General features: G+C 37.4%; 1 protein-coding gene across 7 annotated transcripts in view; it reads left to right on the top strand.

The window, feature by feature from the left end:
* STXBP5 (syntaxin binding protein 5) overlaps positions 1-13,492 on the top strand; it is a 129,412-nt gene that overhangs the window by 75,697 nt on the left and 40,223 nt on the right. For all 7 annotated transcript variants that reach the window (XM_063124561.1, XM_063124564.1, XM_063124562.1 and 4 more), the window contains exons 11-18: positions 2,468-2,540; positions 3,989-4,136; positions 4,219-4,286; positions 6,454-6,494; positions 8,081-8,301; positions 9,034-9,212; positions 10,800-10,925; positions 11,889-12,040. In XM_063124561.1, the coding sequence (XP_062980631.1) occupies positions 2,468-2,540; positions 3,989-4,136; positions 4,219-4,286; positions 6,454-6,494; positions 8,081-8,301; positions 9,034-9,212; positions 10,800-10,925; positions 11,889-12,040 (1,008 nt within the window). The remainder of the gene's footprint in view (positions 1-2,467; positions 2,541-3,988; positions 4,137-4,218; positions 4,287-6,453; positions 6,495-8,080; positions 8,302-9,033; positions 9,213-10,799; positions 10,926-11,888; positions 12,041-13,492) is intronic.

Here is a 13,492-nt window from a genome sequence, read left to right as displayed (position 1 = left end):
TGGCGTTAAGAACTCCCTCCATCATGCATATGGGTTCTGAGCCTTTGTAAATTTTCTAGAACTGAACTTTCTTGGTTGAAAGTTCTGTTGCCTTCTGTGCATGTCCATTTGGCCTAGTTCTTGTCTCTCTCCTCAGTTTCTCTTTAACCACCGCAGTAGCTTTTTCCTTCATCTTGTTTTTTGAGGCAACTGAACTGATTTTGTTCTCTCTCTTTTTCTTTATTCTTCATTCTACTCTTTTGTTAGCTTTTTTTTTCTTTTTCCTTCATGTTAACTCACTTTCACAAGTACTATTAAAACAAGGTAAAGCATTCTATGGAATTTCACACTCAAAGGCTGGGAAATTTCAAATGTACATGATTCTGCAGCTTTCTCTCAGTCCTTATTGTATGGTACATTGTATTGTATGGTACATGTTGCCTTCAACATTCATTCAAAACTCATAATTCAACTCAACTCAAGTGAGTTTGCAAACCATAATTTAGAGAATAGTGCTTGATTTCGATGTCTGATTATTGCAAGTTGACAATAACCATAGAGGAGGAAAAGGGGAGTATGCAAATCAATGGTAAATTCCCAATCTTCAGACCAGTCTTCCCAAACATGGTGTTTGGGATTTCAACTCCCAGAATTCCTGACTATTGGCCACACTGGCTCAGGCTGATGGGAGTTAAGGTACAAAAAATATGGAGAGTACCAGGTTAGGGAAGTCTATGCCAGATGATGGCTTGAGACTTTATCAAAGATTAGGGGTATTTGAAAACTTCCTTTTATTGCTGGGACAGTGAAACAATATAATATTAGACTAACCAAAGATAACAAAGCATTGAACTATCTTTTGATTTTCACACCATTGAGTCTCAAACTCTGTGTTTAAAATGAGAAAAAGGCAGTGGAGGTGAGGCAGCTAGAAATAAAGGCATTCCTTGCATCATGGAAGCCAACTCTGCAGTATGTTACTGTCTTAAGAGCACAGGTTAAGCTAAGACCAGCCAATGGTGCCAGTAGGTTGTTGGGATGGGAGAAAATGTATTTCACATTTTAATATGAACTGACCTGATTTAAAGTTCATGAATTAACACATGAACCAGAAAAGGCATCCTTTGTTTTTTTGCACTTCTCCAAATTTCGCACTGCAGTTCTCTAATAAAAAAAGTGTACAGAATTGCATATATTCAGTGAAGTGGCAATCGCAAGACATGATACTCCCCAAGTTCTAGAATGCCCTTCTGTGAATTCATTTTGCCCTAGGGCTGTTTTAAATGTTTGCAGATAAACATTGTTGGCATGAAAAGGCTTCTTTTGGAGTGCCAAGAACTTTCTCCTGAAACCCCACTAAGCTTTCCTCCTTTACACCTGCTCACCTATTGTTTGTGGCCCTTCTGGAGAGCTTCGGTACCATTCTTGTTCTTCCACAAGGGCTGCTGCTTCTTGACAGTGTAATTTGCAGCCAGACAGGGTTTACATTGCAAACATGATGATATCACAGTATTAAATATTCAATAATCGGATTTGGTGCAGTAATAACATCATTGTCAACTAATATTACTTTGAGTTGGCAATAGAAATGGTTCCTTATTTATCATTTCCCTCATTCTTGATGATAGTGGAAGGATGTAATATTTGACAGGGGAGAGAAGGGAGTCAACTGCTATTATGAGTACTGCTGTTTTCTCCTAGATACGATTAGTTAAACTTTGCAGTCCTGTCCCCACCCAGTCACCAAAAGTGTGTGTGTGGGGGGGGGGTTGTTTGCAAAGGGTGGGATCTGTTTTCACTCCTCCTGTTGTTTATTTATTTATTTATTTATTTAAAACATTTATATCCTGCCCTATATCATTAAGATCTCAGATAAAAACATACAATATAAAACATACAGTATAAAACAGATAAAAACATACAGTATAAAACAATAAATATGCACAGTTAAAAACAAATTAAACCATGATCCAAGTTAAAACAATATATAATTTAAAAACAGTTAAAACAATGTGCCAGTGAGTTTAACCATCAAAGGCTTTGTTAGCCTTTGTTAGCCTCTGTTAGCCATTCTCATTAATGCTGTTCTGTGGAAGACACTCTTATTCAGTTATGCTTTTCAGAATTGATTCCTGGTGAGGGTGTTAGATTTGTTTATGACTGTGTATTTGGTAGTGATTTTTTTAACTGCTCAATAGGATGTTTTTTTTAATGGTTCTTGTTTTTATTAATTCTGCACTGCTTTGGGATCATTAGTTGGAAGGTAGTATTAAAGATTTGGTAAGAAGTGGTATGAGATCTTGTAAATAAAGTTTGAGTTTTTTTCTGATCTTTTATAACATGTTCATTCACATAGAAAATCTCTTATTTTTACTAATTAATGCCAATGTGTTGAATCAAGCCTCACAAAACTCAAAGCTGGATAAATGTTCAGCAAAAGAAAATTATTAACTGGTTTTCCATTTTGTTGTGTTTTGTTTTTCTTTAGATTTCCAAGAGCCATATGCTGTGGTCGTTCTTCTAGAAAAAGATTTAGTACTTATTGATCTTGCACAAAATGGGTAAGAATTCAGAATATAATGAGATTATACTGAGGTGGTCATTTCTTACATGCTGTTATTACAGATATTGTTAGCCATTACGAGAGTAATCCTCTGGGCCTAGGCAAGCACTTCAGAGACCACAGGATTGGTTGTAATAGCCCTCCAAGCTTTGAGACAGTGCTCTGACCTCAGGGGGGGGCAGAGATCCAACTCCAGACCCCTCCCACCCAGCAGCCAAAAAGAACTGCGTCAGCTGTCTCTCTGAGGTTGGAAATGGGGCGTTCTTGTGGGCGGAGCAGAGACTAGTTATCCCGTGCCTTCTCCAACTTCCTTCCCTCACCCTCTGGAACTCCCTCACTGAAAAGCCCATCTAGCAGAAATACTGGAGATTGGAGGACATGGAGGCAAAGACTGCCTCCATGGCTCCTTAATGCCGGTTTCAGCCAAGCCAAGCTGGCATAAGAAACTGAAAGCTCCGCATTTGGGGTCTTCTGAGCAATTGCACTGCAAGAGTCCATTTTTTATAAACCTGACTTACTGGAGTTTTTAGGAACCATTGAAAAGAGCTTCCAATAGTTTATTTTATTTTTAATTATTACTTTATTGTGATTCTAATTTGAAGTGAAGAACTTAAGATAGGTCAGAGTGAATTCGTTTCTACAATAATTGTGTATAGTATACTCTGAGCTGTGCTAGTGGAGCCGACACCACCGGTAGAACAGATTTCCCCTCCTCCCTGCAACCCCACCACCACCACCAGTATACCCCAGCGGCTTGATAGACTCTGGAGCAGACCTAGGGGATGTACAGGTGGGAGAAGAGGAAGGGGGAAGTCCCACTTCATGTGCAGAAGTCCACTCTTTCCATGTTGGATATAACCCATTTTTTGCGTATGTGATCAGTATTGCTTGTTCCATTGTAACTGTTTTAGTGTCATGTGTGTCCACATTCTTCCACGACATGCTTATGAACAGGCCTGCTATGTGTGACCTGGGTCTGTAATGTACACTGAACTGTATAACTGAATATTTTAATTTACCTTGTTTCTAAGATTGCGTGAAACTCTGCCTTCCTTACACTTTCTTTCATTTTACTGCTATTCTTTCTGTTCTGTTCTTTTTTTAACACACCTTAAAGATAATTTTAACTTTGAGGTAAAATTTGGTCACATGTTTATAACTGCAGGGTAGATGACAAAATAGTTTGTAGCGTTTACAATTAGATTCACATTTTTGTTCCAAAAATGCTAGTGTTCTAACGAAGTTCATATATTGATATTTCTTCAAGTGTGTAAATATTTCAGCTTTTTTGTTTGCTTCCATTGTCACTTGCACTCATTTACTACTTTTCTGTTGACATTGTCATAGTTGAAATCCACTTTGGAGGGCGGGGGGAAGTGATACCAAAATGTCTATATAGGTTTATACATAATATAATTGGCCTCATTTTTTATCTCCTCGTTAAAGGTATCCTATATTTGAGAATCCCTATCCTTTGAGTATACATGAATCTCCAGTCACCTGTTGTGAATATTTTGCCGATTGTCCTGTGGACCTTATTCCAGCACTTTATTCAGTTGGGGCTCGACAGAAGCGTCAAGGTTATAGTAAGAAGGTACCAAAAAGAGTGAATATCCTTATTTCTAGGCAGTAGTGTTCCATGTATTTGGATTTAATCTACTTGTTTGTTTAATTAGGAATGGCCTATCAATGGTGGAAACTGGGGTTTGGTCACACAGAGTTATCCAGAGATCATTATTACCGGGTAAGTAATAAGATGGACATTCACTGGAGGTTGCAAGAGCAAAGGAGATTCTAATATGTATAATTGCATATATTGTAAGCTCCAAATAATTTAGGGTGGTAATATCACTGAACTATCTTGCTCAGAGTGAAACAATGTTAGGAACCAATTTGGGTTAGGTAAAGAAGGCAATGCATCGAAAACCAATATGTGGTTTGTGAAAGGAAGGAAGACAATTAATTCCTTTTCCTTTGGCCCCCACCCCATTCCTGGACCATATTTCAGGGGGAGGGGAGCAATATATCAGAAGAGAATAGGACTAGAGAAGGGCTGGAGTCCTCCCATTCAAAATGCCCACCTTCCTTTTGAAATTTTACAAGCCTTTACCTACTGCTGATATAAAGAAATATAAATGTTCAATACAAAAGTAAAATATCCTAAATCTGTGGAGAAAATTGTGTATCAGAAGATAAGAATTTCTGTTATAAATCCTATCATACAACAGATGAGTTGAAATGAGCAAGATAATCGTTTCCCTATTGACATCTGGAGCAGATGGGTTTTTTCCAGTGGTCCCCAAAAAACCACCTACCTTTACCCAGCTTCAGTTTATTTAATTAATAAAATACACACACACACACACACACTGAAACATACAACATTTTAGGTAGGCTTTTTGAGATTCTTTTTATTTTGAATAAGTTTTGAAAAGTTTTATACGTTTTATTTTATTTAGAGGTATGTATTTTTTTATTGGACATATGTGGAAAACCAACCTATAGATTTCTGAATTAAATAAACCAAAGCCTTTTTAAGTTTCCAGTTGTTATATATTTTATACACAAAATGTCATGCACACCCTTTAATTGGGTTCTATAAGTATTATTATGAAATGAACACCAACGCAAAAGTGAAATGGCAGATTCATTTGGTTCTGTAAAATTATGAAAATTAGATGCAATATTGTTCAGAATCCAGAGAAAGTATATTTAGGCTGCAGTCCTACACCCACTTACCTGCAAGTAAGCCCTTCAGACTCTTTTTTAAATTATTATTTTTATTATAAATTTCAACAAAACAATAAAAAAGGAAAATATAACTATATGATTCAAATGTATCAATTTGAATATATATATATATATATATATATATATATATATATATGAACTCTGTGTGTGTATGAAAATACAACATGCTAGAAAGAAAAAAAGGTATAAACATCAACAAAAGCAGACCAGATATCCATATATGTATCCATTTGTGATAGCATTGTTTCATTGCATTATAGAGGTGAGTGATTATCCTTCTTATGTCATCCCATTAGACTCAGTGGGACTTACTTCTGAGTAAACACATATATAAGATTGTATTGTTAATGTAATTTTCCATTAATGTTACATAAATGAGTCCTTTACAGCTGCCCTTTCTGCAACTTTGAAAATATGCAATTTCCAGAGTTGTCATTGTTGCGCACAATGGCAGCTCGCCGGGCCGTGAAGGTCACGCAATGCCTCAAACCAGGGGCAGGGTAGTGGCTCGGCCAGCTAGGGCTGGGGAGGCAGGCGTGGGGGGAGTCCGCTGGACACTAGCACATCATCATTTGAACTAATTAAATGACATCATTGAATACAACTCTTAATTTCAACTGGTATTCATTTGTTCTGTGAAGCAAAATAAATACTCTACAACCTGTAACATTGTTAAAAGGAAGTCAGCACTGGTGTTTTTCCCAGATCCTAAGGTCACCAGGCCAAGAAGTGAGTTTATCCCACATTCTTGTTGTGCCCCAAGTGCAATGCTTTATCTCTTCCATATGGCTAGCACTGGCTCCTATTAGAAAAACAAAACTCTACATATAATAACACTGCATTGATGGCAAAATCTTTTTCTAAACCTAGCATTGTATATCATGTACTGAACCACCAGAAAGTTCTTGGAAGCATGAAATGTCACTGTATTCAAAGTGCACAGAGATGCATTGCATCTCTCCAAGACTCCATACAATAAACAAACCTTATCTTAGCACTCAATGTACCCATGGTAATGCTGGGCATTTTGCTAGTAAAATGTTGAAGCTACGAAACATAATCAAGTGGAGCCATATGGTTTTGCAATATCAATTTTACATAATGACCTAAATCTCATTATGCTTGCTGTCCATTCTCTAAAGTTTCTCCTGTTTTAATAGGCATGCGGATGGCTCAATCAAGTTTTGGGATGCCTCTGCAAGTGAGTGTTTTGCCAAGTTATGTAAGGTTCCTGTAGGAAAAAAAACGTTCAAAATGTGTTGCATTATGAATGTATTATGAATGTGATACTGCTGCTATTACTTGTCTCCTTTCCATCTTGTTCACTTGAATATTAAGGCTCATGTCAGTCATGCTTAAGTTCCATTGAAATGTGTAAGTTAGTTTTGATGAAATTGTCTGATTGATTTGAATGGGACTTAAACACAACTAATTTCAATTGAATTGGAGCATTGATATCCAAGGCAGGCATTAAGCAGGTTGATGGAGGAGATGGATTTAATACTTTTAACTGGGTAGCTAATTTGAGATAATCATACATAATAGCTATCTGTCCTGTTATGAACAAACTCTGAAACCCTCTTACACATTCAGTGGGCTTCTTCCAACCATGTGTGCACCTAAGCTTCCCCAGGCAAGGTGCTGGATGGAAAGGTTTTGGTTTGTTTGTTTGATTGATTGATTTGTATATTACCCAACTGGTAGTTGTCCTTGGGGTGATTTACAATGATAAAATCAAACTTCTACAACAACAAAAAATAATAGTACAGTATTAAACATTAAACACAAAATATTCAAAACATAGAGAAGCAGTAAAATTAATAATCAAACAACAGATCAAAAATTAAATGCTTGCTTAAAGAAGAAGGTTTTAACCTGATCTCTAAATGTATACAATGAAAAGTAAATGAAGGTTCCTTCCATCGTTCCCCATGGAGATGCTTGGAGAGAAAAGGGGGAGATCTGTGATAGGAGAGAAACCAGGAAAGTCCCTGCATGCTGCTCCTTCTCCCAGTTGGGGGGTGAACAGTGTGGAGTGGGATCTTTACTTCTTCTCCAGTCGCTGATTGGAGTTAACTGCAGGATTCCCACTAGAACCCTGTTTCATAGCTACTGGTAAGAAAATGAGTTTTTCTTAAAGTGAGGTATAGGTGGACACCTTGGTGGGCACCTGGAAAAGTGTCCAGGAGCACATTGGTGCCTATCCTGTGCTAAATGCTTTTCCTGCTGAAGTCACTGGGTGAAGGATCACTCCTCCATCCAGCACTTCTGCCAAGGATACTTCGGTGCGCACATGCTTTTCTTGGCTGGAAAAGAATCCTGGTGTGAAGGGGACTGCACTTCACTCCTGGATGGCTTTGCTGCACATGGGATAAGCCTGCATCTAGTGAAGGCACTTCACAGCTGTGTGATCCTTCAGGAGCGTTGGCTTGGAACCAAATAACATCAGCAGGTATAGCTGTGCACCTTGATATCAGGGGCATGACTATGCACCCTGACATTACTTGGACCGTGGAAAGCTGGGTTTTTTTGGGGTGGGTGGGTTTGTCATCTAGTTCCCCACGGTATCAGTGATACACATGCACACACACACACATTGCCCATGTAGAGATGTTTACATTTGTGCACTCTGGATCCCAGTCTATATAAATGGAAATGTAAGTAAAGTCTAATATAACCCTTGTTTCAAAACTGCTTTTTATGAACTATTTTTTTATATACAAAGGAAGAATTTTTTTTTGAAAAAGATGTGCACATATAATCAACTTTATTTTTTTTAATTCCTAGTAACATTGCAAGTGCTATACAAACTAAAAACAGCTAAAGTCTTTGAAAAATCTCGAAATAAAGATGACAGGCCTAGCACAGACATAGTGGACGAAGACCCATATGCCATTCAAATCATTTCATGGTGTCCAGAAAGCAGGATGTTGTGCATAGCAGGCGTTTCTGCACATGTCATTGTTTACAGTTTCAGCAAACAAGAAATTTCAACAGAAGTCATTCCGGTAAATGACATTTATCTTTATTTGACATACTGTTAAATATTTATCAAAATTCCTGATGGAGACAGTATATAAGTTAGTAATAGTAACTTGATTATTTTTTGTCTGATTTGTTTTGTTTTTCTGAGTTCAGTGGACATACGGCTTCAAAAGCTAACAAGATGTACCTTACCACATTCCTGTGTTCCATTAATGCTAGAGTTCATTAAATAGGCAATTGTGTTTTGAAGGCTACTATCTTATGCAAACTTACTTGGAAATAAGACGTATTGAAATCAGTGGGCTTACTTTTTTATAAGTATGATTAAAATTGAGTTACATTGCTCCTAAATACAAAGCTTGATAGTAGTCCTGGATTCTCAGCTGGTAGAGTATCTTTCTACCAACTTAGGCTAGTGAGCTAGGTGTAAGTGACTGTTTACTCTAAAGTAAGGATTTGACTATTACAATTTATTCTGTTTGCAGGTAGTTCAGAGGCCTTAGCTAGTGTAGAATGCTGCAGATAATCTGCATAGGAAGAATATTATTTCAAACTCACTAGTTCCATTTCTGAGGTAAAATGGAAAGGAGGAGAACCATGTAAGCTGCCTGGGGCTCTTTGCAAGAGAAAAAAGGCAGAATATAAATGTAATAAAAATAACATAATAAATAATTGTTGGGACCAAAATGGAAAATTTGCAGTTACCAATAACTCTAGGATTGTGTGTGTTGTGTCTGCTTCACTGTCATTTGCAGATGCTCGAAGTACGGCTATTGTATGAAATAAATTATATAGAATCTCCAGATCCTGAGCAAGTGCCACCACTGCCTACTCCCGGCACAGGTTCTAATCCTCAATCCATCGCTCCCCAGTCTCATCCATCCACTAGCAGCAGCTCATCTGATGGGCTTCGTGATAATGTCCCATGTTTAAGGTAGGCATCGTGTGTTTCTAAATATTGTATCTTGCCTTCATAGACAATTTAATCTGGTTGTAGAAAAGATTTGTAAAAAGACACTAATATCTTTTGACATGCATTGCTTTGGGATGCGGTTATCCACACTTTCTCCTAGTACATGGTAAAATAAAAGTACAACAATAGAAAACATATGTATTGTGCTTGTATCATTGTACAATGTAATTATATATTCAGTTGAACCAACCTATGTCCCTCAGTTGCTCTACTTACCAAATTTTGATTTAAAGCAGCTGAATCTTGAACAAATATTCTTCTTCAGTGTTTAGTTTCTTTACACATTGGATATTTATATCATTAAACAGATTATGCTTAGCGATTAACCTAAAGATTTTCTCCTTTTTGTTAACTAGTTAAAGATAAATGTGTTGAGTAAAATTAATTCAGGGGAGGGGGCAGTTGTACTCTTCAAACACATGCCAACTAAGACCACAACACACATTTTGGGAGGTGTAAACTCCTGAACAGCATAAGCATTTTTTCTTAAAAAGCAATTGGTTTTCAGTCTTTCAAAGAGACCTGTAGGCCGGTAGTCCTATTTGGTTTTGGAAGTTGGGGTTTCCTATATTGCAATCATTTTGTCTAGAAACCTCTTGCATTACCTCACTTTACTGTTCCTTTTCTTATTTAATTCTTATTCCTTCACATTGAAGACACTGGTTAAGAATTAGGAGCTTGAAGTCCCTAATTCAAATTTCAGTCCATCCAGTGTAGCTACTAACTGTCAAGCCCAACTCACCAGTCAATGATGATGATTAATGAGTAGAGCCACCTGATTCCTCTCTGCTGAGTTTTTGCAGAGAGTAGCAATAATTCCACTGCAGCGAAACTCCAAAGTGAATCATTGGCATCTGGGATGGCCACCATAATTTGCTTCTCAATCACCCCCAACATCTAAAGATAATACATTGGTCATTTTTCAGCTTTATTGTAACAATGATATAATGTGTAATAAGTGCTTTGAATTCTTAGAATAAAGTGCTGCATAAAGATATGGTGGTAACCCTATAATATACTTCTAATTATATAATGCAACGTTTCCCCCTTAATCTTTAAACTCTGCCATTTTATAATTGCAAGATCAATTTGTCTTCTAATACAGTGGATTTAATCCACAGTAGTTGGGAATACTGGGTATGTTCAGATGTAAAATCAAGCCATAGTTAGGAATTATGAGAATAAGCAGGCATGAAGCTTTTACTCACATACAGTCCCTCATGTGTACCAACTGCTTAACATGTGTCTACATTCTTAGCAAACTATCATTTGCCATTTCATTTGAATTGAACAAACTGGTTTGTGCAAACCACAGATATCTCACAAACCAAGGTTAGAAACCTTATTAAATGCGATTGATTAAGCAATCAGTACATACAAGTTCAGGGAAAGCAGAAATGTGCAAGCCCAATGCTCACGTTCAACAGCTGTAATAAGTTGTAGTAATGAATATAAAATACTCCCTTTTTGGTAAAACTTAAGAAAGTTTTATTATCTTGGCAAACTTTCACAAGGGTGAATATTATCTGCCTTTCATTTCTGTTGCAGAGTTAAAAACTCTTCCCTCAAACAGTCTCCAGGCTATCAGGTTGAGCTGGTTATCCAGTTAGTATGGGTGAGTGGAGAACCTCCTCAGCAGATAACGAGCCTTGCAATCAACTCTGCTTATGGCTTGTAAGTATATTTTTTGTTGCATTTTATCTTCCTAAAACTTTTAGTCCTGATGTAGAAGCAATATGACTTGACTATTAAAGCACACAATCCATGTTTACAGTAAATGGCACAATTACTCGAAAATCAAAGCAGACAGGGTAGAGTGCATGGGGAAAGAAGTGCAGAGAAAGATGCCAGGGTCCATGTGGCCAGGAGAGTCAATTGCCAGAGAGAAAAGAGTGAGAATGAAGTAGATCACTGTGGGACTGCCAGGTGTAAAGATTCAGGCAAACGTAGAACAGAAGGCCGAAGGATGGAACTTGGACTATCAAACCCGGTTATTAATATTTAAGGGGGACCCAGAGATAAGAGGGAGGAGTATGAGCAAGGGATTTTCAGTGGTGATGAAGCAATGGTGATGTAGGAATAGAAAGGATTGGAGTTAGACATTCTGTTACTCCAGCCAGATGGTGGCTTGCTCCAGGCTCCCATTATGTGGATGTGAAAGTGCTTCTTCAGGTAATCAACATAGTTCAGAACTAAATCCCACTATTGCTTTTTCACTATCTACTGGTTCTGCTGTTTTTTTATATATATTACTGGTTGTTTAGGGTTTATATTTTATTAGAGTTTTATTGCTCTAAGCTATTTTTATTGGAAATAAATAATAAAATAAATAAAACCAAGTCTACCACAACTCAACACGGCAGTTGTTAGTTTGTTCCTACACTGCTAAACAACAGCACTGTAATCCTTGAGTAATCAATTGACACTGATCATTTTGGGTCAGTTAAAGTCACAGATAAGCTATTTCCAGAGTCAACTGGAGTTCTGTTTTATTATCAGCTACTGCTTTTCATATTGTTTTTCAATGTAAAACTGTGTTTCAAAATTTTACTTAAGAATTTCAGTAAAATTGTAAGTATATACTTGGATAGCAACCATTCATTGGAATTGTATTCTTTCCAACAAATCTTCTTTCAGAGTAGTTTTTGGAAATTGTAATGGCATCGCAATGGTTGATTATATCCAAAAGACCACGCTCTTAAACCTTGGCACCATTGAATTGTATGGTTCTAATGATCCTTATAGGAGGGAACCTCGATCTCCACGTAAAAGTAGACAACCATCTGGAGGTATGCTACAACACTTAATATTTGTTCTTAAAAATGTGTACTGCTCCTCCATCTACCTGATTTGTATGTGGAAGAGCAAATGATTAACTTTTTCCTTGAAAGTGAAAAGTAAGTCAAAGGCTGTATATGCTGAGAACATTTAGAAGACATCTCATCCGACTGTGAAGAAGACTATCTTGTTCCTAAAACTATGTCTAGATTGGCATAATCTGTTACTGATCCATTGTGCAAACAAGTGGCTTACTTTGTGTCACATCCTGTAGTCTATCACCTTTCAGTTTAATATTTTACTTAATATTTTCCATACAAAAATGCCATTTCATGATACCACTCCCTGTTTGGACACATTTATTTCTGCATACTACATTTAATTTAATAGGGTTGGTATTGACACATTAGGCAAGTTCACACGAAACACATTAAGCCACGGTGGGTGGATAGATTGTCTGTTACTCTTGAGAGACTATTGCCCACTAGGCAGTTTGACATTGCTCATCCCTCTTAGTTCTCCCAGCCACTGCTGATATATATCCCAGGGGCCTTTGTGGCAGAAATCAGCACCCTTTTTACAATTGGTCCATTGGGGTTGCTGGTTCCCGACAGAAACTCCCTTCCCTCACCAAAAAAGATTTATGTTTCTGAGCCCTTATGAATATGAGAATTAAACTTTGTTTAATTTTAGGGGTCTTGCACCAAGTGCACAGGACTGCAGGATTGTCTGCCTGCCACTGAGCCCAAAGTACTGATACCTTTGTTGTCAAGGTCCTTGTCAATTTCATCTTCCGCTTCAGTGCATCCCTTGCTAGCAAAAACCCATTTTTAAAAGCTGCTTCACATTCTATTGAAATAGTAACACCCACCCCTAAAGCTTTTCCTCTTGCAGCTGTTTTCGACTCCCTTCCCCCTTCGGGCTTGTTGCTTCCTCCACTGGTCCCTATTGTTAGTTGTCAAGTTACTTGTCAAAGCAGAGAGCAGGATTGCTAAACATGCAGAAATGTCAAGTTAAATGGATATTGCTGTTTTTATGCTTTTACATTTTTGTATATTTGTTTTTAATGTTCATTGTTTTTAACTTTTGTAAAGCGCCTAGAGAGCTTCAGCTATGGGGCGGTATATAAATGTAATAAATAAATAAGTTAGAGCAGTGACTCAGTGGGTAAACATATGCACATTTTAAGGCAAAATGGGGACTGGGTGGATAAAGATACGCAAATTTCAAGGCAGACAAGTGAGGTGGCTAGGTAAACATGCAAATTTCAAGGCAGACAAGTGAGGCAGGTCATTAAAAATACACAAATTCCATGGCAGAGCAGTAAAACGGGGAAATAGTGAAAATTTCATGGCAGAGCAGTAAAACTGAAGGGGAAATTACAGAAAATTCTTAGCAAGAGGCATTCATCCCTGTGCTCTTGTGCAGGACTGATTTTTAATAAATAAATAAATACACATTCT

The sequence above is a fragment of the Elgaria multicarinata genome, chromosome 4, assembly GCF_023053635.1.
Source record: "Elgaria multicarinata webbii isolate HBS135686 ecotype San Diego chromosome 4, rElgMul1.1.pri, whole genome shotgun sequence".
Classification (NCBI taxonomy): Eukaryota; Metazoa; Chordata; class Lepidosauria; order Squamata; family Anguidae; genus Elgaria; species Elgaria multicarinata.
This window is presented reverse-complemented; position numbering and strand designations above follow the sequence as displayed.